At 41.9% G+C, this 25,459-nt stretch overlaps 1 protein-coding gene across 1 annotated transcript in view; it reads right to left on the bottom strand.

The window, feature by feature from the left end:
- The window catches only part of LOC140377050 (sodium/potassium/calcium exchanger 3-like), an 81,264-nt gene that overhangs the window by 5,498 nt on the left and 50,307 nt on the right, over positions 1-25,459 (bottom strand). Inside the window, exons 3-12 of the mRNA XM_072462324.1 lie at positions 22,480-22,556; positions 17,028-17,102; positions 15,345-15,429; positions 10,051-10,154; positions 7,417-7,491; positions 4,333-4,358; positions 4,200-4,253; positions 3,826-3,959; positions 2,996-3,156; positions 213-477 (exon numbers count right to left, since the gene is read on the bottom strand). Of these exons, the coding sequence (XP_072318425.1) occupies positions 213-477; positions 2,996-3,156; positions 3,826-3,959; positions 4,200-4,253; positions 4,333-4,358; positions 7,417-7,491; positions 10,051-10,154; positions 15,345-15,429; positions 17,028-17,102; positions 22,480-22,556 (1,056 nt within the window). The remainder of the gene's footprint in view (positions 1-212; positions 478-2,995; positions 3,157-3,825; positions 3,960-4,199; positions 4,254-4,332; positions 4,359-7,416; positions 7,492-10,050; positions 10,155-15,344; positions 15,430-17,027; positions 17,103-22,479; positions 22,557-25,459) is intronic.

Genomic DNA, 25,459 nt, shown 5'->3' with positions numbered 1-25,459 from the left:
AGAACAAATTGAGAGTTATTTTCCTCGTCTTCACACATTTTATTAATGAGAAGAGAGTTAGTGAATTTGCCCATATTTATTTGTTGATTTATGATGACAAATTGAATGATTTTTTGTGCCAACAGTAACTGAGACTATTGATTCTCTTCTCACAGTAATCAAAGCCTTCGCAATATACGTTGTACTTTGGTGTAGTAGTAGTAGTGTTGTACCTGGCACTTTGAACGGCACCAGGGGCCCGCTGCTCTCTTTCTCTCCCTCTCCCTCGTTTTCGTTGTTGTCGTTGTCGTCCGTCTCGTTCTCGGTCTCGTTCCCGGACTCGAGTCTCTGCAGCCGACACCTGCCGTTCAGGCCCTGCTCGATGGCGCTGATGCCGTTCTCCAAACCCCACCGGCCCTGGGACCTGGGGCCCGGCTCCGAGTCGCCGTTGGTGAAGCGGTTCACCCGGGTCTCGGTCGTGTTGATCAGCCTCTGTCTCTGTGAAAGGTGTTAGAAAGTTGTGAAGAAGCTGTGATAATAAAGTGTAATATCAAGAAGTAATATTGTATTTCCACCCTCTTGAATACAGTTGTGTCAGTGGTACATTTACAAGGCCAGAAAAATCACATCGTTAGAATAATCAACTAACTAAATCATTTGATGTCCCTATTTACCCTGGACAGTCGCATTTTTACACCCGTGTCCCAGCAGATACATCCAAAACCATTGATTTGTCTCAGTTTGATACAAAACATGTCACAGTTTTTGACCACTTTGAGCCAACAGTAAAGAGGGAAATATGTTGTTTCTTTAGCCATAATATTTTAGTCATATTACAGACAGTAAAATGTGAATGAAACGATCTGAAAAGTCTGCGTGCTGCAGTTATGAATCTCTAATTAGACTCGATGTAAAGTAATCTGATATTTACGTCACTAACAAGTTGAAACTTCAGCGCTTTGTATTTAAGTGATCCCGATTGAGACGAAATAAAAACTTCCAAAGTGCGACAAATCTCCTCTGTTTGGTGGAGGTCAGAGAAACAGCAGCAAAGAGAAGGTCAGATTTTCCCTTCTTTTGGATCTAAGTCATGTGTTTTACTCGGGGCTGTCTGCCGAGATGCCTCTTGGTAAAGTCTCTTGCGAAAAAAAAAGAAGCATTTTCCTGGTAAAAACATGGTTAAGTGAAAAAACACCTGTTGACACGTTTCAGTTCTTAAGGATCTTTTGTCCCGTAGGTGTTATAAGACAGGACAGTTTAGTGTGGAATGGAGATGAGACGGGAAGAACATCGCAGCAAACTGTCGACAGCCGGATTCGAACTGGAGCACAAGTGTGATATCTACTCCACCACTGAGAGGCACAACGTTTTTAAAGTCATTACTGGGTTTGTATTTGGAAGACAAAGTACACTAAATATAAAATTGTCTCTCATGGTTTTTGACACATTAGTTTGACTTTTTATTTGCATAATTATCCTTGACAAACCTCTACATGTGTGAACACCTGAAATACATGTTTGAACACCTGAAATACATGTGTGAACACCTGAAATACATGTGTGAATACCTGAAATGCATGTTTGAACACCTGAAATACATGTGTGAACACCTGAAATACATGTGTGAACACCTGAAATACATGTGTGAATACCTGAAATGCATGTTTGAACACCTGAAATACATGTGTGAACACCTGAAATACATGTTTGAACACCTGAAATACATGTGTGAACACCTGAAATACATGTGTGAACACCTGAAATACATGTGTGAATACCTGAAATGCATGTTTGAACACCTGAAATACATGTGTGAACACCTGAAATACATGTTTGAACACCTGAAATACATGTGTGAACACCTGAAATACATGTGTGAACACCTGAATTACATGTGTGAACACCTGAAATACATGTTTGAACACCTGAAATACATGTGTGAACACCTGAAATACATGTGTGAACACCTGAAATACATGTTTGAACACGTGAAATACATGTGTGAACACCTGAAATACATGTTTGAACACCTGAAATACATGTTTGAACACGTGAAATACATGTGTGAACACCTGAAATACATGTTTGAACACCTGAAATACATGTTTGAACACGTGAAATACATGTGTGAACACCTGAAATACATGTTTGAACACCTAAATACATGTGTGAACACCTGAAATACATGTTTGAACACCTGAAATACATGTGTGAACACCTGAAATACATGTGTGAACACCTGAAATACATGTGTGAACACCTGAAATACATGTGTGAACACCTGAAATACATGTGTGAACACCTGAAATACATGTTTGAACACGTGAAATACATGTGTGAACACCTGAAATACATGTTTGAACACCTGAAATACATGTTTGAACACGTGAAATACATGTGTGAACACCTGAAATACATGTTTGAACACCTGAAATACATGTTTGAACACGTGAAATACATGTGTGAACACCTGAAATACATGTTTGAACACCTAAATACATGTGTGAACACCTGAAATACATGTTTGAACACCTGAAATACATGTGTGAACACCTGAAATACATGTGTGAACACCTGAAATACATGTGTGAACACCTGAAATACATGTGTGAACACCTGAAATACATGTTTGAACACCTAAATACATGTGTGAGCACCTGAAATACCTGTTTGAACACCTGAAATACATGTTTGAACACCTGAAATACATGTGTGAACACCTGAAATCTGATTACTCACATCAGATGTAACTATTGACGTGACTTTTAATATGTTAAAATCAGATTTTTGGTCATAAACATCAGCTACAACTGATTCTGTTTTGTACTTGACAAAGAAATCCAATCTCATCCAAGGTCAGATACGACAACGACGAAATGAATCATTGCAACTCCAACAAAGATTCTCATAATATGTGTATGTGCTGGGCAACTTTACAGCCCAAGTAATGGCATCACCATGGAAACAAGCAAGTGGTGGTCCCTCTACCAGAAAAGTGCCCTTTAAAAGCGCGTACCTCATTGATGAGCATGCGTGAGGCCATGGTGAGGCGCGTGCGGGGCGAGAAGTGGCTGGTGATCATGATCCTCATCCCGGCCTCGGAGAAGGAAAGCTGGTGCGGATACGCAGACAGCAGCTCGTCCACCATCAGCACCGACGGGGCGCAGTGGAAGTTTGCTGCCACACACAAGGCACAATATCAAATGTAACTGTCTATTATAATAAATAATAATAATATTAATAATACATTTTATATGTAATGCACTTTACATTCCAATGGAACCTCAAAGTGTTAACAGAGGCTAAAAACAACAAGCAAGTCACAGTTAAAACAATAAAGCATACACACACAGAAAAAACATGAGAATTTTAAAAGGCTTTTTTTAATTAAAATGTCTTTAGGCCTTCAGTAAATCAGTGACTAATGCTAGCCCACTCATGTAGAAGTAAAAAGCACTAACCGGTAACCGTGCCCCCCTTTTTGAGGTGCATTGTGGTACATTTTGAGTGCACTAATTATTCACCTGCGGGACAGTTGCACAGCACTAAAAATGGCATGAGCCCGAAATAGTGCTCCATGAAGGGAATAGTGTGGTTCGGTCGCAGCCCAAAAGTCCTGGTTAAGTCCTGAGCTCCTCATGGTTGAGTTCAGATCGAAAGCTCATTTTTGTCTGTAAACATCTCACCTGGACAGTCCCAACTCTACAGACTGAGACGCTACAACGCTATAATAAGTATGAACGTGCCCCTGCTGTCTTTGCATTGTGCAGAGGTGAGCATGAGGAGGTGAGCAGATAAAACACTCCGGGCCTTTGGAGGGCAGAGACACAGCGCCGTCCTCATTACCTTTCTTCAGCAGCACCGCGGTGGCATCGCAACTGACAGCGTCGTCCAGGTCGGTGCTTCCCGTCAGACCGTTCGCCAAGTTCACTGAGCCCTTCTTTCTCCGGTCGAAGTAACGCTGTGCCCTTCCATTGAACCTGAGATAGACGGACGATAGGCGATATACAGTAACTCTCAAGTGTGTGCAAAAGTATAAAAAAGGTGTTTCATGCAGAGGTAGGGTTGTTAGTTCAAATAAGTAAAACATTAAAAAAGGCACAAGTAGTAAGTATATACTACAGTAAACAGATGTATTAGGGTTTGCTCGGAGTGTGAGGCAAAGGTTGGGAACTACTGTCTCACATGTGAACATAAATGGGCTGTGAGAGGAAACTTACTTCATAATAAGAATGTAGACTGCATACATTAGTATAAGGATCAGCGACTCCCACCTGCACAAAAAATAAGATGTTAGAGGGGAAAAAAGGCCTTGAAACAGCTTGAAGAGAGACGATATAGACAAATACATACCAGTACACATTCTCGTCATAGATGAACTGAAAGAAAACAATGAAAGGAAAGATCAGAACTATGTCCAAACATCTGCAGGGACTCAATTGAAGGGACTGCAATGGAAATGTCAAGACACTAGAGAGCAACGCTGACCCTTTGCATTGAGAGCACAAGGTCATGAAGAGAACGTCGTAGCGGGCTGCACCATCAGGGGAGCGCAATCTGTGGTAACATTAACTGCCCAAAAATGTTAGCCTGAGTTCAATGAAGTGCCACAGCTTTCTTGTTTGGCATCAAAATCCCAAACAAGAAAGCTCCTTCATCAAGAAGGCCGAACAGAGGAAGCAGAGGATGTACTTCCTGCGGCAGCTGAGGAAATCCAAGCTGCCAAGATGATGGTGCAGTTCTACACGGCCATCATTGAGTCCATCCTCACCTCCTCCATCACCGTGTGGTGCGCTGGAGCCACAGCCAGGGACAAACAGAGACTACAGTGCATTGTGCCTCTGCTGAGAAGGTGATCAGCTGCAGACTTTCATCTCTGCAGGACCTGTACGTCTCCAGGACTCTGGGACGAGCAGGTCAGATCACAGCCGATGTATTGTTTTATGTATTGTATTGTATTGTATATCTTGGGCCTGATAAATTTACTGGCTTGTGATTAAGGCTTCAAGAATAGTCGATATCGAGAAAAATGGAATGGAAAATGGAAATCACAAAGGTACCATACCAAGTACCATAATTTCCATGCGGCTGCTTTATTAAACACATCTTTATGTATGTATCGTTAAAGACAGTACAGAGTAATGTACATCTGTAAAATATGCAGTGTAAATGAGTATTTGTTTTTCACAACAAAACCATTTGTTCACCTTAAAAACAAAATGCAATAAAAAAGAGTTATGTTTTATGCTTGTTTTATATTAAAGTAAACTTTGCTCATCATAATTAAAGATATAAATGGTTCAACCTGACATCCCAAAAAAGACACGGTTCTGTTTTTGTACTACTTTGTTACCTGACTAGGGACAACAGAAGGAAACTAGCACTTTTCAATAATAATAATCATATTTACACTGTAAATGTTATAGAGGTTCATTAATATGCACTCAGTGTTGTACATGTACCGGAAATATGGAATCCTCTTTCATTTGGTGGTATTCAGAATACAGTTACTTCCCTAAAGTTAAGGAAATACATTGCGGTATTTGATTTAATTTAAGCCGGCTGCACACTAGAGGATTTTAAAACCGTCAGCGATTTTAAAACGTGACACAAAGTTTACAGACCACAGAGATGAGGATTGCTCTCACATGAAGCACAGCCTCAGCACACACACAAGCGGAGGAGGGCGCAAAGAGGAAAGTCATTTGCCTTTCCATGTGCTCTTATTTAGAGTGAAAATAAAACAAAAAGAAGAAACGTGTGGATGAAACCTGTTTATAAAGGACACAGGAGAGTACGATATTCACTGGAGTTAAGGAGCTGTTAGTCACTGCAGCGCTGAGAGTTTGGACAAACTCTGTATTGGTTTGGTTTGCACTATTTCTAAAGTTTTTGAAGAATTACACTAATCCCACAGACACGACGAGTGCCTCCACAGATAATTGCACACGAGAATCGCTGATCGGGCCACGCCTCCCTGAACTTGTGGAGAGGCAAATCAGGCTTAAAATCGGGCAAAAAATCTCTTAGTGCAGAAGCCTTTGTGCTTCAAATTGCACAGAGTAAAACAGAAAACAAATGGTACCTTCTCTAATCAGTGATAAATAAATGCACAACAAAAAGGTTTTAATCATATTTGATGTTTTTAACTATAATATAATGCAACGCAAAGTGAAAGTATTCTGAATGGAGTGCGCTGATTTGACTATGAAACCTAATATGTCAAAAAAAACATGTTTCCATCACTGCATCGTCCCAAATAAACAAATAAAAACAGTATGTACCATGTCTATTATATAAAGACTTAACTGTTTATCACACAACATGCTGTGGGAAAGAAAATACATACTGTGATCTAACAATATCTCCATAAATGTACAGTGCGTGTGCGTCTGTGTGTGTGTGTGTGTGTGTCTGTGTGTGTGTGTGCGTGTGTGTGTGCGTGTGTGTGTGTGTGTGTCTGTATGTGTGTGTGCGTGTCTGTGTGCATGTGTGTGTGTGCGTGTGTGTGTGCGTGTGTGTGTGCGTGTGTGTGTGTGTGTGTGTGTGTGTCTGTATGTGTGTGTGCGTGTCTGTGTGTCTGTATGTGTGTGTGCGTGTCTGTGTGCGTGTGTGTGTGCGTGTGTGTGCGTGTCTGTGTGTGTGTGTCTGTATGTGTGTGTGCGTGTCTGTGTGCGTGTGTGTGTGTGTGCGTGTGTGTGTGTGTGTGTGTGCGTGTGTGTGTCTGTATGTGTGTGTGTGTGTGTGTGTGCGTGTCTGTGTGTGCGTGTGTGAGTGCGTGTGCGTGTCTGTGTGTGTGTGAGCGTGTGTGCGTTTGTGTGTGCGTGTGTGTGTGTGAGTGCGTGTCTGTGTGTGTGTGTGTGTGTGGCTGTCTGTGCGTGCGTGTGTGTGAGCATGTGTGTGTCTGTGTGTGTGTGTGTGTGTGTGTGAGCGTGTGTGTGTTTGTGTGTGTGTGTGTGTGTGTCTGTGTGTGCGTGTGTGTGAGTGCGTGTGTGTGTCTGTGTGTGTGTGTGTGTGTGGCTGTCTGTGCGTGCGTGTGTGTGAGCATGTGTGTGTCTGTGTGTGTGTGTGTGTGTGTGTGAGCGTGTGTGTGTTTGTGTGTGTGTGTGTGTGAGCAAGTGTGTGAGCATGTGTGTGTGTGTGTTTGTCTGTGCGTGTGTGTGTGTGTGTGTGTGTGCGAGCATGCGTGCGTGTTTGTGTGTGCGTGCGTGCGTGCGTGTGTGTATGTGAGCGTGTGTGTGTGTGTGTGTGAGCATGTGTGTGTGTGTGTGCATGTATGTGAGCGTGTGTGTGTGTGTGTGTGTGAGCATGTGTGTGTGTGTGTGCATGTATGTGAGCGTGTGTGCGTTTGTGTGTGTGTGTGTGTGAGCATGTGTGTGAGCATGTGTGTGTGTGTGTGTGTTTGTCTGTGCGTGTGTGTGTGTGTGTGTGTCTTACGGCGATGAGGGCCACGATGGAGAACGTGTAGTAGAGGGAATCTCGGAGCAGCGCCCAATGAGAAAGCTTCACCGCCTGCAGATAAAAGCGTAACATCAGCCTCCTCCTCCAAACGCCTCTGACCACATTACCATGATGTAAACAGACCAGCGGCTTTGACCTTGTGAAGTAGAGACAGGTCGTGTGTGACGCCTTCCTGCGCAAAGACCAGGTAAGTTTATGTGACGAGCGGCGCGGAGGAGAGGCACAGCGCCGTGACTAACGGTCTTTATTCGCCGTCTCCCACACAGGTCAGAGGCCTCAAGGCAGGACAATCCACGCTTCATTGTTTGTGAGCCGAGGAGTGCACTTTGAGCTACTTTTGAATACAGGGCTGTGATAATATGAGATGACGTAAACTCTAGGCGTATAATATAATGATAAACTGTTTAATATCAGCCATGGTGTTTACAGAAAAAGGTGTTGAACGGGTTTGTTTGGACTGCTTATGGGAAACATTCACTGTGTTCACACTAAACCAGGACTAAAGGTCTAAACCAGGTCCAAACTGGGTTCTAAAAGTGTATTATACATTTACGAGATTGTTGAAATAATGGGACAGTTACATATAGGGTGATTTCAGATAAAGGGTTACTTTTTGGTCAGGAAACATTCATTTTTGTTCTCTTTTTCATTTTTTTTCAGGTTTTACTGTCAATTTCAAAGTATTCGTGGAAACTGACACTTGAAACGTCCCCCAAAAAGATGCATTTAGACATTAAAAATAAATGCTACTGGGACCGGTATGACTTGATGTGACTCAGGGACTGAATGCCTCTTTTACATTAAGTGTGATGATTAAGCATTTGACTATTATTAAATGAAAATTCCATTTAATTTAACCTGCATTTGTGTTGGTTTTTTTCGTGTGTGAATATTTGGGATCGATTTTAGAAAATACTTTCATCCCAGTTCTAGATGATGTCTTTGATAAATAAGTGAAACAAACAGAACAGCCTTCAGCAGTAGTAGTTTGTTCCACATCTGGATCTGAAGATGATTTTCTGCTCTCGTCCTGCGGCTCTCATTATCTCAGACCATTACATAATCCACAATCTGAGTTTGCATCATCTGGAGTCCAACGAGATATTTCAGAGCCGCAGCTTATCCTTGTTCTGAGCTCATTTCCATGTGAGGTCCTGCCTTCTCTCCCTCTCTCCCTCTCTCTTTCCCCCTCTCTCTCTCCCTCTCTTCCTCTCTCTCCCTCTCTCTCCCTCTCTCTTTCCCTCTGCCTTTATCATTTTATCCATGTTAACATGTTTCTATAGAAACCCTTGGCCCTTGATAGAATAACCCTCTCTGAGATATTACACAACTGCTTTTTTCCCTTTTCTATTTATTCTTTTTTAAACACACAGCAACAAAAACTTAAAACAAACTAACCTATGTAAAGAAAGAGAAAAACTAAATATATACACATATACATACGTGTCCAAATACACAGGCAAACATATACACATATACATACATATACACATAAAACATTCATAAACACACATTCCCTCATATCCATACACATGATATATATATGTATGCACATAAATAATATTTATACGGGGATATATCGGGGATATACTCACACCCACACACACATACTCATTCTCTCATATGCAGAAAATAAAAATAATCATCATAATAATACAAATAATTTAAAATAAATAATACTTAAGGGCTACACAACTGCTTTAGATAACACTAATGCTAACGTGTTATCTGACACACACACACACACACACACACACACACACAGAGGAGGAGATGCCTTTGTTGTGATTGTGTGATACATGTGTAGGTGCGGACGTTATGTGAACATCTTTGTGCATCATTGCACTGAACCCTCCTGCAGCATTTGAGAAGTTTTCTTTTTGTTCTTTATTATTTTAATCTATATATTGCTTGTAATTGTTCTCTTTGAATTATTTCTACAATATCTCTTGTGCTGACGCGTCAACATGTCAACTGATTTCTGACTTATTCCCTTATTCTGTTACTTGCAATCATATTGACATTGGACTTCAGTTCTTTTCTTAAATACCTGATGTACCTATGCTTGTCTTCAACAAAGAGAAACTCAAACTCTGCAACCTCCAGCCATGCCTCCAATAACAAAACATGTTGAAGGTAATACATGCCTTTTTTAATATATGCAAACTGTATGAATATGTAAAGCTGGCATTAGGCTGTGAAAATGCCAAGCAGCTGTGAATTTGGCGACAGACGTGTGATGCGTTTGTGTTTTCATAATATTCAAAAGTTTTTGAGCTGCAGCACACATTTTTGTTAGTAAAGATACCATAGCACATGACCTTCTAACATTTTAGAAAAAAAAGTGGCAAATAATGTGGCAAACAACGTCCGTGCAACTATTTGGAATCTTTAAAGTTGGCATTGGTGACAATTTTGCTTTCTTTTGCTATAGAAATTATGCAAAACGTAAAATTTTTCTTTTATGAATCCAAAGTGGACATTTTTTCAAGGCCTGGACCAGTTGATGAAAACAAGACTTAATGATTTTCTAGTAACAAATTCAACAAACTTTATCTGTTTGGGATATTTCTCATAATATAGTACATTCAACATTGTCTGATATCATACCTGCCCCGCGAAGAAGCCACACACTCCAATGATGCAGAGGATGTTGAAGACAGCGGAGCCAACGATGGTTCCCACTCCCACGTCTCCTTTAGTGATGAACACGCCTGAGGACACAGCGAAGGTGAGCGAGGAAACGAGTGAGCGAGGAGGAAGCAAGTGAGCGAGGAATCAAGGAGGCAAGTGATGACTCAAGGGGAGACGTGTCCAGGTCATCCAGCCGCAGCGATCATAACACAGAGGCTAATAGCTGTTTGCAGTTTAACATTATAGCAGTCTGTATCGTTCAAGATGTGGGCAGGAGAAATGTAAATTAAGACTGGCAGCCTCACGTCACTCAGTCTGCCTCAGGACGGCTGTGGCTACAACCGTATCTTACCACCAGGTGTGTGTCGTGACAGTTTATATTGCTGCGTTTCGGATGACATCACCGTGAAAGTAACACTGGTGCACTGTTAGCGTGCTACTTTTTGTTAGCAGTGTAACAAAACGCTTGCCTGACCCGCCAGCCCCGCCCATATTCTGTTCGAATGCGTAAGGGTCTGGAATCGGAGTCAGAGCCAATGAAATCGTCGGTAATCCATTTACCTATCCAATCCCAGTCGGAGGGTTTAACGCATCACACTGAGATACGGAAGTAGCGCTTTCCACCCCTCGTTCCAAAACATTGAAGATGGCGGACCCGGCTCGTGACCCGGCTCGTGACCCGGCTCGTGACCCGGCTCGTGACCCGGCTCGTGACCCGGCTTGTGACCCGGCTCGTGACCCGGCTCGTGACCGAGTGTTTACTTCTGTTCTCGCTTCTGTTTGAACAATCAGGAAAGTCCGCTCTACTCGCCGTGATGAACGTGCGTTAGATGCGGTTATACGAAGGGCGTCATCGTGATTCAGGGGACATTTTCCGCGTTATCCGTCCCGGAACGCAGAAAATGTCTCCTGAATCGCGATGACGCCCTTCGTATAACCGCATCTAACGCATGTCTTCTTGACATGGGCTACGTAATATCCGGTTAAGCGTGTCGCGTTTTTTGCGTCACTTCTGGGTTCATGTGATTGGTTCTGTCTCTGCTCTAAACTCCGCCCTAGAAATTGAACCGCAGCGGTCGAGCCCCAGAGCCTCACGGTTTTGATAAGTAGTTTACCAAAACGTGTCGGGAATGACTGGTCAGGCAAACAAAACACCGCTCTGGCCTCTGAAAGCAGCGCAATGCTCTTATAAACTCATCCTGGTCAATAGTTGAAATTGAAATTTGAGTGCGTTCGGAAAGTGAGGACGTTTTTGACAGAGTAATCTTGGTGATTACTTTTCAAATTTCCAAATAAAGACAGATTGTAACTTGTTTTTCCCTCGCACAAGTGGACTCTTCTTACAGTGCATAAAAGTAGTCATACATATTTCATCTTTTAAAACCTCAAACATGTGGCATATGTTGTTGAATATGTTCAAAGAGAAAATGAGGGCGGGCTACATGGGTTTGCTTAATTTAATTCTAATGTAATTCATGTTTAAAAGTCACATGTGTTTACTGTGAGTGCTGTGGGACATGAGTGTTAAAGGTTGCATTAAGATTCACACATGACTCACATAAACACAGCGGTGGCATGATGCACAACATTTACATGAAATAATACTTTACCTAAACCAAATGTACCAGCTTTTTCATCTTCTTACTTGTATTTCTAATGAAGACTGCAACTGTAAATTAACATGAATCTACATACTGTATATTTGAGTTAAGATGAGTGTATTGCCTACTTTATTATCCTCAAAGTGGAATTGGTTCTTGTGCGTCAAAGCTGCTGGAGCAAACTTCAGGACCCTTCTCTAGGATAATGGATTAGTCCACAGTATTGTGCACATTTTAAACATAAATGAGGAGACATGGCTCAAATGCAATAGGGTTCAACAGACCGTACTGTTTGTGGAAAAGAATAGAGCTCATCCAACAGCCAGTTAAGGGACGATCCAGTCACAGATGCTTATTTTGTAACTCTGGACTGTCCTCGTAACGTTCAGAACAAAATCGCCATCTTCTTTTACCTCACAGAGCAGAAATCTACAGTGTTTTGACAGACAATGTGTTTCTCTGGTTGTAAAGATCACGCAGAGCACATGACAGTTTTCTGGGCTTTAGCAGTGAGTGGCAAACATGCCTGAGAGTCAATGGTGAGAAGGAGTGAAGGAGTTTTTACTGTACTACAAATGTACTACTCTTACAACTCTCACTAAAGATTTAGTTTGTACCTGACATCTAGAAGAAAAACAGGAACATTTCCCATTTTTCACTGAAGCAGACATTGAGATCACACACAGTTGAACCTCATTACCTTTCTCTCCTTAACCTGTTACCATCCACCTATTTTCTCCCTGTGCACAATGGTTGGACATACCCAAATGGCATTGCTTATTAAAAGAGGATCTTATGTTCCACATGCAAGTGTGATGCATCATTAGAAAGCTTAGGCCTTCTGGTTTCTGCAGATGTGCACATGAACACTGTCAGGGCTTCAGAACTTACACTACAGAGGCCCAAACATAAACAAAACATCCTTTTTAGTCTCGCCTGAATATGGTCAATTTGTAATGGTCCTGAGCATGACATACTTCATTGTGTGCTCATGCTGTTCACTGTACATGATGTTTATCTTGTTGACAACAACTGTGTAAAGTTTCAGATCTCTGGGAACAGGCATTTTGGTGCTGTTGACCTTTTTGTATCAAAAAGTATATTCGGAACAAGTGATCCAAATATGTGCCACACTGTGCCAAACTGTTTTATTACAATTTTAGCTCCTCTATGATCATAAAACATACATTTTGATGTTTTGTAGGCCACTAATAGCAATTATAACTGCTAAAAAAAATATATGTGAAAATGTGTAAATATGAGATTACCCATGAATTTCCCATATAGAGGTTAAAAAAAAAAAAAAAATTATAATATTTTTATTTTATTTTTGTATTGGTATAATAATACATATATCTAACAAAATGCACGTCCAAAAGGCTAATAAAATCAGAAAACGTTATGCGCAAAATCCTGCCGAGAAATCTGGCTCTTTACAGCCTTCCCGGAGCCTTACGCACGAGAATACAGAAGATTCTGTGTCAATAAGCCCTTTGTCCTGCCCCTCTTTCTAAAGCTATTCTCATTGGCTAGAATAATATGTCATTCAATCTGAGCTACGTCATTCGCACGCGGCGCTATTTAGATGTAAACAGACTAATCCATGTGCGTCGCAAGCGGCGCATTTTTTTTTGTGGAGGCTGTAGCAAACAAACCCGTGGACAGAAAAAATCGTGGATGGTCTCATTCTATAGGTAACAGTCTGAGGAAAAGAAGGATATCCAACATTATTTTATAGGTAACAGGTCATTTGTTATGGACGGAGAAATGCGCCGAACAAGCGCATTTTCGTCCGGCGAGAAACGAAGAAAAGTTTGTTTACTTGACAATATCTCGAAATCGGATAACTTCAGGAAAAATACAAGTGGATATTGTTTTTCAATGGTTCCTTACGGACAGACTGAGTACAAGGATGTACAGAATTAAAGCCGTTTCGTCCGTCATAAACAGCAAACAGGTAGGACATGCGTTTGTAAAAGTTGAGACTTTCTCACAAACTATTGGCAATTGCTTCTTGGGGCATATTATTCAATGTGAATCAATGACATATTCGTTTTGTTGAGAAAATAAGCTTTAAAATGATGTATGGCTTGCTGGTATTGACCACGGAAATAAAAGTGATGATGTAAGAGAATATTTGAGATATAGAAAATGCTCGCCGGCGGACAGGTGGGTGGTAACAGGTTTTAATAAGATGTTTTTGCGTCTGCTGAGGAAAATGAATGGCGTGAGGCAGTCGAAGTGTCCTAAATCGCCAACTGTCATTAGCAAACAAGCTATCTAAGCTCTGCAGTGAAAATGTAGGAGTTTTTCAAATAAAAGACGGCACCACTTTCAAATAACTACACCTTCATTTGCAAAGTATGAACAAAGACTTCATTTATAACAGTGGCGTACAGTCAGGGCAATCAAGGCAATCAGTGACTGGCCAATTACAATGTGTCACAACTATATAGGACTTCACTCACTTCTGCTGCTGAAGCTTGGCTGAGGTCACAGTGTCTTTTAGTGGCCCCTACAGGCCGCTGGGCATTACTGCAGGAAGCATGGTTCTTATTTTCCCACAGCGGCTCAGTCTGTGGCCGTGTTCAGAGGCCCGTTCAGGCTCCGATCTCTAACATCAGCTTTAAGAACCAGAGCGGACAGCAGCTTCTTTTAGAGCTCTGTTCATGCTGTGAGGACCAGAAAACCTCAAACTAATGGATCTGAGCTCAAACCACGCTGAATGAACCTGTGTGGGAATCAAGGATGTTTGCAGGTGGTACCTAACTGAGCATGTGCAGAGGAGAGAAGCGAGGCAACAGCAGCGCCGAGCATCAACAAACTGACATAAAATCTATCTTTTAGAGACAAGTCTTTGTTTGTAGCTAAGGCTCTGTTCATGTTTACAATGACTAGATGTTAGTTAGAAATACAGGCTTATCCATTACTTACTTACTTATCCATTTAGAACACTCATGCTATGAGAGGTTAGCTCAATAGGATATATCTTGTGGGAGACCTGAGTTTGAAGCCCACCCTCCCATTATTATTATTATTTCTTTCACTTTTCTATTATCCACTAAATATTAAAGGCGCAATGGACAATTTTTCGGCAATTTGAGAACGCAGGCGGACTGATAAAACACACACGTGCGTTTGTTTATTATCGCATCGCATCTCTCGTCTCCCATAGATTTCCGTCTTCTTCTGAGTCAGCTCAAACTGTCTTTCTCCATCTTCATTTTGTCCCGTACACTGAGGGAACTATATTATGATAGATCAGAACGCGGAAACATGCTGCTCATGGGGACGAGCCAGAACGAGGCTGCAGGTGAGCGGTAGGTGCGTTTTATGATTGATACGTGGCAGGACTAATCAGCAGTCCACGCCACGAGGAAATAAGACTCAGATTTGGGCCAAAAAAAATTGTCGTTTTCTTTTCAAATTGTTGAGTTAGAGTATTAGTTAAGTACAAAGCTTGAATCAGTCTCAATAAACTATTTGTTCATGGTTTATTAAGGCAGAGTGGTCATTATAAAGTGTTGAGGTGAAGGCTGGAGGATTACACAGAGAAAACATCCATACGACCGGGAAAGGAAAGCTTCTGGTTATGGGGCGAGCGTGTCGACAGGTTTCACGTCAATGCCAAAGTAAACATTGTGTGTAGCAGGAGGTGAGCGTGTGCACCTATGACGGATGTGAAGAGTTCAGGTGCAGAGCTGCCAGCCGCCATGAAGGTTGCCCCGGCGACGTCCTCGCTCAGATCCAGACGCTGAGGAAAAGCACAGAACGGGACACAAACGTGATGAGGATGCCGAACAACAGGACGGCAAAATGATCGATATTTCATTTTTTGGTCCAAGAAAAGATTTGAGTGTGTATGACAGGTTTGTACACCAATCGAGTGTTTGTCATGGGTATTTGTGGAGAAAATTCTTTAAAAATGGACAGGAAGTGACATCACACTACGGGTACTCATTCCAGTCAAAGTTTTTTTCCTTTCAGAAAACATGAATTCAACTAAATGAAGGTGCTATCATATATTTTTATTTGTCGAATTAAAAGTGACATTAACTGGTACTGTGATATCATCAATTACAAACAGGAAGTGAAATTATAAACCTAAAAAAAATGCTATTCTGTGATAACATTTAGATTTTCACATTTTCATAATATATATCTTAACTACATTTTAGTCGTCCAGCCTGTCATAGGCACTTTAAATTACACCAACCAGGCCTGAAAAAAAACTGCATCAAAAATCTGCAGAGAGTAATCTGTACAAATACTGATACTCAGGAAAAGTCTTTTTTTATTTTCTTTAATAGTACCATTTTGTCTTATAGTTTTGACTGAGATCTAGATTCTTAAGGTTACATTTTTAGATCGATATCGATACTTCTACTGAGTATCTTGTTTAATACATGTTTATATGATAATATGATATGAATTTATATATATATATTTCACTTCATGTCAACCAATCACAATTTTGGATTTGATATAATCTTTTAAAAAACAGAACACACAGTCTGTCTTTCATCATACGTTTCATTTGATGTTGTTCAAAATCATCCTTTTTCAGCTTTTCACCACCTCAGGAGAATAACAGCATCACATGAATCACACGATAAACCTTGATACATTTTCTTCTGTCTGAACCTGCCCAAGAACTACAGAAGTGTTTCTATCTAAATCTTGTGTGGATCATCTTTTTTCTTTTGAGATGTGTCAGTGTTTTCTGTGCACTGTCCTTGTTTTATAAGAAAGAAAATAATCAGTTTTTAATTTTTTTTTTATTTGGTCATAACACCCCTTACTGTGCAGATTTGTTTGTTTGTTTGTTTCAATCACTTTGGCACATTTTCTGAAACTTTTCCTAAATCTGTCTTTTAGTCGTGTTTTGAGACCTAAAGGACAATCACACTGTTTCTGTTGTTTGACAGTGAGGGTTTAGACGCAAAGAGCAAGTTACAACTGTGTTTATCTGTGTTTAAACAGCTGATCATTGTGTTTTTGCTTCTGAAAACAGTGGTTTGTAGCTTGAAAATGGATGTAATGATGCCAAAACAAGAGTGTTCGATCCCAGAGTGGAACGTTTTGGAATTCATGCCCAAATTTAGACTGTAGTGTCTGAAAAAAATGCTGAAAACCCCTATAATATGATTATTTTATGGAGAAAATTGGAAAAATTAATGGGAATTAAACTTCCAGGGACTGTTGAGCTCCATAACTACTACGACAGCACACGTTATCTAACCACGGATAAATACTAAAGTCCGGGGAGACTAAAATATCACTATCCAAGCCACTGAATGTTTTGCAAGACTGTATTTGATCCATAATGAATGTGCATTTGCATGTTCTTACCTCACAGACCTTCTCCAGGGACGGCACAAAGTAGTCATCACAGACCAGGGCCAGAGCACAGAACATGTAAATGGTCTGTAAAGAGATGCATCATTAATAATAAACAGGCAGTAAAATATAGCATAAGGATGATTTATACATGTGTGGATGGGGTAAAGAGATTAACCAAGGACAAAATAGGCTTATGAAGTTTCAAATAAGTTTAGATTAACGTTTGGCTTTTCATTTCTCATTAAAATCATAGTCAGATTCTAGCTCTGTAATCAAGACGCAGTGTTTTTGCATGTCTGAACGCATGCATTCGCTGTTTTATGTTGCATTTCAAACATTAAATATTCACTCTTGGCACAACTTAGCAACCTGCAAATATAACTTTTAAAATATACTGTCATTTTCCAAAGGCTGTTTGTTGGTTGTTTGTAAGGGAAAAACAGAGAGGAAACAAAGAAACAATGTGAACTTGAGAGTAGAATAGACTCTCTCTTCTTCTATCTTGTAACAAAGGCATTATTTATTTAACCTTTCAGTGCATCAATCACCACACGCAAGATCTTTAAAACAAGAAGGATTCATAATATTTAATCAACCTACATCCACAGATTTGGAAGGAACATGCAAAATGCAGATCAGCACCAACAACATTTACAATCTTCTGCAAAACGGCAAAATCTCATCTAAATTTAATTCCAAGACTGATTTATTAAAGTTTTAACTCCAAAGATGAGGCAAAATGACTGCATTACTGCAATTTTCAGTAAGATCTGGTTAAGTCAAATACTAAATGAGGCCTCTCTTCTTTTGGATATGACATGTCAAATAACCAAAGCAAGACATTGACACATTTTTAAGTCCATATGTACAGTGTTGTTCATTTTTACCCATAAAATGCCTCATTTTTGTATAAAAACAAGTTAAAATAAAAATCCTAACATTAAACTAAAGACGTTTCAAATTGATATCTCTAAATGTAAGATTGTTTCCATTCACCTGCAGTGTTTCTTCTTTCAATATATAAGAGCTTTATTTGTAACCAGATATAATTCATGCTAAAATTACACAGATTTATGACATGCTTTTGTCTAAAACAACTTTCTTATTCATTCAGATAAATCAAATAATCATCAATAAACATACACAAAAGATATTAGTCAACAAGTCAATTCAATACATCAGAAAAGATTAAACAAAAAAAAAAGAAAAAGATGAAAGAAAAAACATATAAAAATACTTTTACTGTGTGACAAATCTCCCTGCCCTACTTTTGTGTGTTGTAATATGATACATGTCAATGGTCTGTATAATCCTCTACAGCAGTGTTCCTATGGGATAAAAGGCAGCGCTGCTATTATAATCCTGTGTCAACAGCTGTAAACCCAGAGCCATATGTCGAGGTAAACACACAACACATGTGCATTAATATGTTACAGAAAGGCCATTCCAGGTTACATTCTCTGCGAGATGGTACTGATGCAAGTGTGACTTAACACATGTGTTTAATGTGGTTTATTGAGATTATGGGACATTTTAAGCTGTTGGAAATGATCAGTTAAGAGAATACAAATTATGTAAATCATAAAGTTGAGAAGCTTGGGCTATTGCTCAAAAAGAAACTGGATGATATTAGGGGCAGGATTCATGTGAAATGCATTGATGGAATTATTTATCTCTGAATTGTGCATTAAGATATGAACATACATAATAAATCTATTCCTTTATTCACTATGTAACATTTCAGGTGGAGGGTCTGCTGTCTGCTTGTCGCCATAGAGATGCTATTGCTCAGTCTGGAATGTTCCACAGTATGGCATTAAACAGGGCACAGAGAAACAAGCAGGAGCAGGAGTTTTGGAGCAATAAAAACACTGCAGGAGAGCAACAAGCAATATAAACCCTAAAATAAGAATCAACTAATGAGTGTCGCTAATGAGATACGCATAATAAAATAAAGTTGTGATTTAGGGAAAACGTGCTATTAGAAATATTATTTCTAATAGCACGTTTTCCCTAAATCACAACTTTATAACATTAACAGCTTGAATTTAACCCATTATTGAGTCTATTATTGGCAAACAGAACTGAAAAAGGGTTTAAAATGATCTGTGATGTGAAAGTGTCTGTCAGGAGCAATAAAACTGTCAAAATGTACACTTTCCAAAAGAATTAGGCGCTATACAGTCTTGGCAACTCAGCCCATAATCAAATAAATCCTTGAACGTTCCAGGGCAAGCAATGGCATCTCCATGGAGACAACCTAAAAAGTTACATAGTGCACCTTTAACAATGCTAAGTAATCCTTTTATACAATGTTTAGATCGTCGCTCTTGCTTTTGTTCTTTGTTTCTTTTTGTTGCATAAGATAAACTAAAAAAAATCAAGGGAAAATAATAAATAAATAAATGCTTTTATGCTCCGATATCATATCATATGCACATGAACTCTGAGGTCACTCTGAGGATCATGAATCAGATGCAAACGTGATTATTGATGAAGTTTGGACAGCACATTCAGAGAGGTCAGCGTGCGCGTGCTTCTTTATGCTAAACTCTGCACCACAGAAGTGACACTGGAGGGAATATTCAGCCCTCAGACAAGGACAAGTGAATTACACCAGGAGCACATCCATGGAAGGGCAAAAAGGCTGCTTGTGATTAGATTCCAGGGGCATTAGTCCGAACTATAAAGGCTCACTCTATTCTTAAACATGGATTTATCTGATTTTAATGATCTCGGTCAAAAGAGAGAGTGCAGAGTCTGAAAGGGAATGCATTGTGGTTAAAAAAAAACAAAAAACATCTGGGACAATCGGAAGGACAAAGCACAATTTTAATAATAATGAAAATGTGAACTTTTTTTTGCATTTGCAGCTTTTTGAATTTTACATTTATTTTGCAGCATGTTCTATGTATCTTTGGTGGTATTTCTATGGCCAGTTTGCATACGGCTGGACATGGGATGAACACACAGTACACTGCCTTGTGTCTTCTTTTACTTCTTTTAGTTTTTATGTAAATGAACACAGCAAAAACATGACACAGAGAGAAATAGAACAAACCTTCATGACACAAAAACCCTAACGAGTTACAAACATAGAGTTATGATATATTTGTCCCATTTAGTCCACAATTGACATTTTCTGATTAAACTCATTTCCGTTCTGTAAATAGTAGCTCAGTGACCACATTACTGCTGCTTCAATCCTGCTGACTTCAGTACATATGGCAATTATACCCTGGACTTCTCCCTAAGACATTGTTTTTTTTTTATACCTGGTGATTTGGACATTTTAAATAGCAATATTGATAAAAACAAAAATGTAATAAAACAAAACTTAATGAAATAAACCAGTCCATTGAAGTCTATCCTTTGGTGCTGATTGCTTTCCAAAGATAACTCAAACATGCATAAATCACTTTAAATACAACTACGGGTGAGTAAGTGAGAAGGGAATTTTTTTTTAAAATGTGATCAGAAGCGCTTAAAAATAAAGATTGCATAATTTTAGATTATGAATAATGGCTTGATTTAATGTGGTTTAAACTCCTATGCACAAAAAAAGAAAAAGAACCTGCAATAAGAAATATCTATTATCATAGCACAATGTCACAGCAACACCATGCACCACGTATAAAATAATTTAACATTTAACAAAATTCCTCTAAGTTCAGTTTTACTTTTTGCAGTAAAGAAATGCCTTTTGTTTCAGTGGGACGATAAATTATATCTCCAATTGCTCTTGTATCTTGTATGAAAAGGCACAGCGGGCCATTTTCAGCAGAATAATACAATGTGCTCTGACCCCTGTTGTGCGCTATAACAGTGTGTTCTGTGGAAGGGTAAACAACACAAGCAAATGGACCAGGATGATACATGTTTCTATTTCTGAGCCTCTGTAGTTCTGCTGAAAAGGTTACTTTCATTTGCCTCATTTCTGCCGCAGCCGCGAGGATAGAACTCGGCGGGCGGTCAATATAAAGTACATTTTCCAGTCACTTTGCCGACGTAACTTAATCATATTTTGTCAATATAACATAATAATATATGACGCATGTACAGGCAGAGTAGAGCTGTGTATTGTTCTGTTCATGTCGCGTCTCGTGGGTTCTGCTGCTGCTGCTGCTGCGGAACATTAGCGGCTTGTCCTCGGAGACCACTGGAAAAAGCTTGACATGCTAAAGGGAGGACGTAATGTACAGAACAATGTGTCTGCTGCTGCTTTAGGGGATCCCACAGTGGCCATGACCCCTGACGCTGACCCCTGCTGGTGGACAGTGGTGGTTCCCGGATGAAAAGTGATGGAAGAAAGAGTTTTGGTGCATGGGAGAAAGAGGGTAAGTGAAGAGCGGACATTTTTAATAACTTATTGAACCACAAAATACAAGGAAAATAAAACAGACAGCCCGAAGTCACTGGGATAGGCTCCAGTCACCCGCGACCCCGAAAGGGAACAAGCGGTAGAAAATGGATGGATGGATGGATTAATGTTAACAGTGAACATTTACGGAAACGGTCACGCAAGATATTCACAAAATTGCCCCTAAAAATCAGCATACATCTGGACTTAATTCTTCAGCATAGAGCCATATTTTTTCCAGGCCGACAAACTGTTTAAAGCTGATTTTCACACAGCAAAAGGAGGAAGTAGGTTTTCAAATCTATTTCTCGCAAACCATTTGGAAACCACAACAAACTGTTACTATCCACATGCATTCATTTTAGGCACGTGCACAGTTGTAGAAGGGGTTTTTCCTGAAGAAGTGAAACCAGAGTAGACCACAACATATCAATTTACAGAAAAAGTCAACATCCGCTTGAAAAGAAAGACATAAAGCTTTTAACAGATGTGGTTATACTGTTCCATTATGGGTTGGTCTAAAGATTCTATTCATATCATTTGATTTTATTATGCAGAGCTGTGTAATTAAGTTTGTAGTGATTTCAAGTCATATAATTTGGGCAATGTTATGAAAATCAGTTTATAGATAAAGAAAAAAAAAACCTAACAAACAGACATTGAAAGCAGGTGAGTTAGTGCCCTTTAAGATGATCCTCATGTAAGAAAAAGTTGATTTGACCTTATGTAAATCAAACCAAGCGTTTGATTTATTTTTAGAATTAAAACGTATGATTTGTATGATTTGGTGAAATTAGGTCCAATAATACAATAAACAATATTAAGCCTAATTGTACAAGCTTTTCTTTTCCTGTTTGAATTATTATTGGCATCAGTCTCATTTTGCTTTGGGGGTTGCGGGTCAGTTGCATAGCTATTTTGGGGGTCCCGACCTCAAAAGATTAGAAGTACATTAAAAAGTACCAAACACATTCAATGTAATCTCATGTTGTTATTCTATGTGAAACTATATTTAGCTACAATTTGAATAGATTTGTATCTCACTGTAAACATCAGACATGTTTGTATGTACAGTATGTCCAGTCGCAGTTCCAAACTTACACAGAGGACGTGCAGCGCCACTGCTCCCTCCACTCTCTCTCTGTGAGTGAACAGGTCTGTGGGGAACTCATGCAGAGCTGCAACAGAGAAACACAAGCAGAGGAAAACGTTAGTGCTTTTCATCCACAGTGTACTATTATTGTGGCGAGAGGCAGGGGGCAGTGCTCTGTGGAGCAAGTTAAATGAACATCAGTAACCACTGAAGTGGTGACTTCTGCTTCAGCCAAAGATCTCAAGACCATCTGCTCCTCTGTGCGCTCGGCCCTTCAGTCCCTGTGTGAGAGCAGCCATGAAAAAGGAGGGAAGTGAGAGATAAAGGGAACAAATGTGTGTAAAAAGATGAAGATTTCCATCCATCCATCCATCCATCCATCTTCTGCCGCTTTATCCGGGGCCGGGTCGCGGGGGCAGCAGTCTGAGCAGGGACTCCCAGACTTCCTTCTCCCCAGACACTTCCTCTAACTCCTCCGGGGGGATCCCGAGGCGTTCCCAGGCCAGCCGAGAGACATAGTCTCTCCAGCGTGTCCTGGGTCTTCCCCGGGGCCTCTTCCCGGTGGGACATGCCTGAAACACCTCCCGAGGGAGGCGCCCAGGAGGCATCCGGAACAGATGCCCGAGCCACCTCAGCTGGCTCCTCTCGACGTGGAGGAGCAGCGGCTCTACTCCGAGCTCCCCCCGTGTGGCCGAGCTCCTCACCCTATCTCTAAGGGAGCGCCCAGCCACACGGCGGAGGAAACTCATTTCGACCGCTTGTATCCGCGATCTTGTTCTTTCGGTCACTACCCAAAGCTCATGACCATAGGTGAGGGTAGGAACGGAGACCGACCGGTAAATAGAGAGCTTTGCCTTTCGGCTCAGCTCCCTCTTTACCACAACGGTCCGATGCAGCGACTGCATCACTGCAGCCGCTGCACCGATCCGCCTGTCGATCTCACGCTCCATCCTTCCCTCACTCGTGAACAAGACCCCGAGATACTTGAACTCCTCCACTTGGGGCAAGGACACCCCACCCACCTGGAGAGGGCAAGCCACCTTTTTCCGGTCGAGAACCATGGCCTCGGATTTGGAGGTGCTGATTCTCATCCCAGCCGCTTCACACTCGGCTGCAAACCGTCCCAGTGCATGTTGCAGGTCCGGGTTTGATGGAGCCATCAGGACAACATCGTCTGCAAACAGCAGAGATGAGATCCTGTGGTCCCCAAACCGGACACCCTCCGACCCCCGACTGCGCCTAGAAATTCTGTCCATAAAAATTATGAACAGAACCGGTGACAAAGGGCAGCCCTGGCGGAGTCCAACATGCACTGGGAACAGGTCTGACTTACTGCCGGCAATGCGAACACAGCTTCTGCTCCGGTCATACAGGGACCGGACAGCCCTGAGCAAAGGGCCCCGGACCCCGTACTCCCGGAGCACCCCCCAAAGGACACCCCGAGGGACACGGTCGAAAGCCTTCTCCAGATCCACAAAGCACATGTGGACTGGTTGGGCAAACTCCCATGAGCCCTCGAGCACCCGATGGAGGGTATAGAGCTGGTCCAGTGTTCCACGACCGGGACGAAAACCACTCTGCTCCTCCTGAATCCGAGGTTCGACTATCGGTCGGATTCTCCTCTCCAGTACCTTGGAATAGACCTTACCCGGGAGGCTGAGGAGTGTGATCCCTCTGTAGTTGGAACACACCCTCCGGTCCCCCTTCTTGAACAGAGGGACCACCACCCCGGTCTGCCAGTCCAGAGGAACGGTCCCCGAACGCCACGCGATGTTGCAGAGACGTGTCAACCAAGACAGTCCTACAACATCCAGATACTTTAGGTACTCAGGGCGGATCTCATCCACCCACGGAGCCCTGCCACCGAGGAGTTTGCGAACAACCTCAGTGACTTCAGCTTGGGTGATGGATGAGCCAGCCTCCGAGTCCCCGGTCTCTACTTCCTCTTCGGAAGACGTGACTGAGGGATTAAGGAGATCCTCAAAGTATTCCTTCCACCGTCCGACGACATCCCCAGTTGAGGTCAGCAGGCCTCCACCCGCACCGTAAACGGTGTTGGTGAGACACTGCTTCCCCCTCCTGAGGCGCCGGACGGTTTGCCAGAATTTCTTTGGTGCCGACCGATAGTCCTCCTCCATGGCCTCCCCGAACTCCTCCCAGGCCCGGGTTTTTGCCTCTGCGACAGCACGAGCCGCGGCTCGCTTGGCCTGCCGATACCCGTCGATGACCTCCGGAGACCTACAAGCCAGAGTGGCCTGATAGGCCTCCTTCTTCAGTCTGACGGCATCCCTTACTTCCGGTGTCCACCACCGGGTTCGGGGGTTGCCCCCACGACAGGCACCGGAGACCTTGCGGCCACAACTCCGAGCAGCCGCATCAACAATGGAGGCGGAGAACATGGTCCACTCGGACTCAATGTCCCCAACCTCCCCCGGGACATGGGAGAAGCTCTCCCGGAGGTGCGAGTTGAATACCCTGCTGACAGAGGGCTCCACTAGACGTTCCCAACAGACCCTCACAATGCGCTTGGGTCTGCCAAGTCTGTCCGGCTTCCTCCTCCGCCAGCGGATCCAACTCACCACCAGGTGGTGATCGGTTGACAACTCTGCCCCTCTCTTCACCCGAGTGTCCAAGACACGCGGCCGGAGGTCTGATGACACGACAACAAAGTCGATCATTGACCTCCGGCCTAGGGTGTCCTGGTGCCATGTGCACTGATGGACACCCTTGTGCTTGAACATGGTGTTCGTTATGGACAATCCGTGGCTAGCACAGAAGTCCAATAACTGAACACCGCTCGGGTTCAGATCGGGGAAGCCGTTCTTCCCGATCACCCCTCTCCAGGTGTCACTGTCATTGCCCACGTGGGCGTTGAAGTCCCCCAGTAGAACAACGGAGTCCCCGGTCGGTGCACTGTCCAGTACCCCTCCCAAGGACTCCAAGAAGGCCGGGTACTCTGCACTGCTGTTCGGCCCGTAGGCCGCCACA

The sequence above is a fragment of the Eucyclogobius newberryi genome, unplaced genomic scaffold, assembly GCF_026437365.1.
Source record: "Eucyclogobius newberryi isolate DKJ021-1_F unplaced genomic scaffold, fEucNew1.0.hap1 SCAF_4, whole genome shotgun sequence".
Classification (NCBI taxonomy): Eukaryota; Metazoa; Chordata; class Actinopteri; order Gobiiformes; family Gobiidae; genus Eucyclogobius; species Eucyclogobius newberryi.
This window is presented reverse-complemented; position numbering and strand designations above follow the sequence as displayed.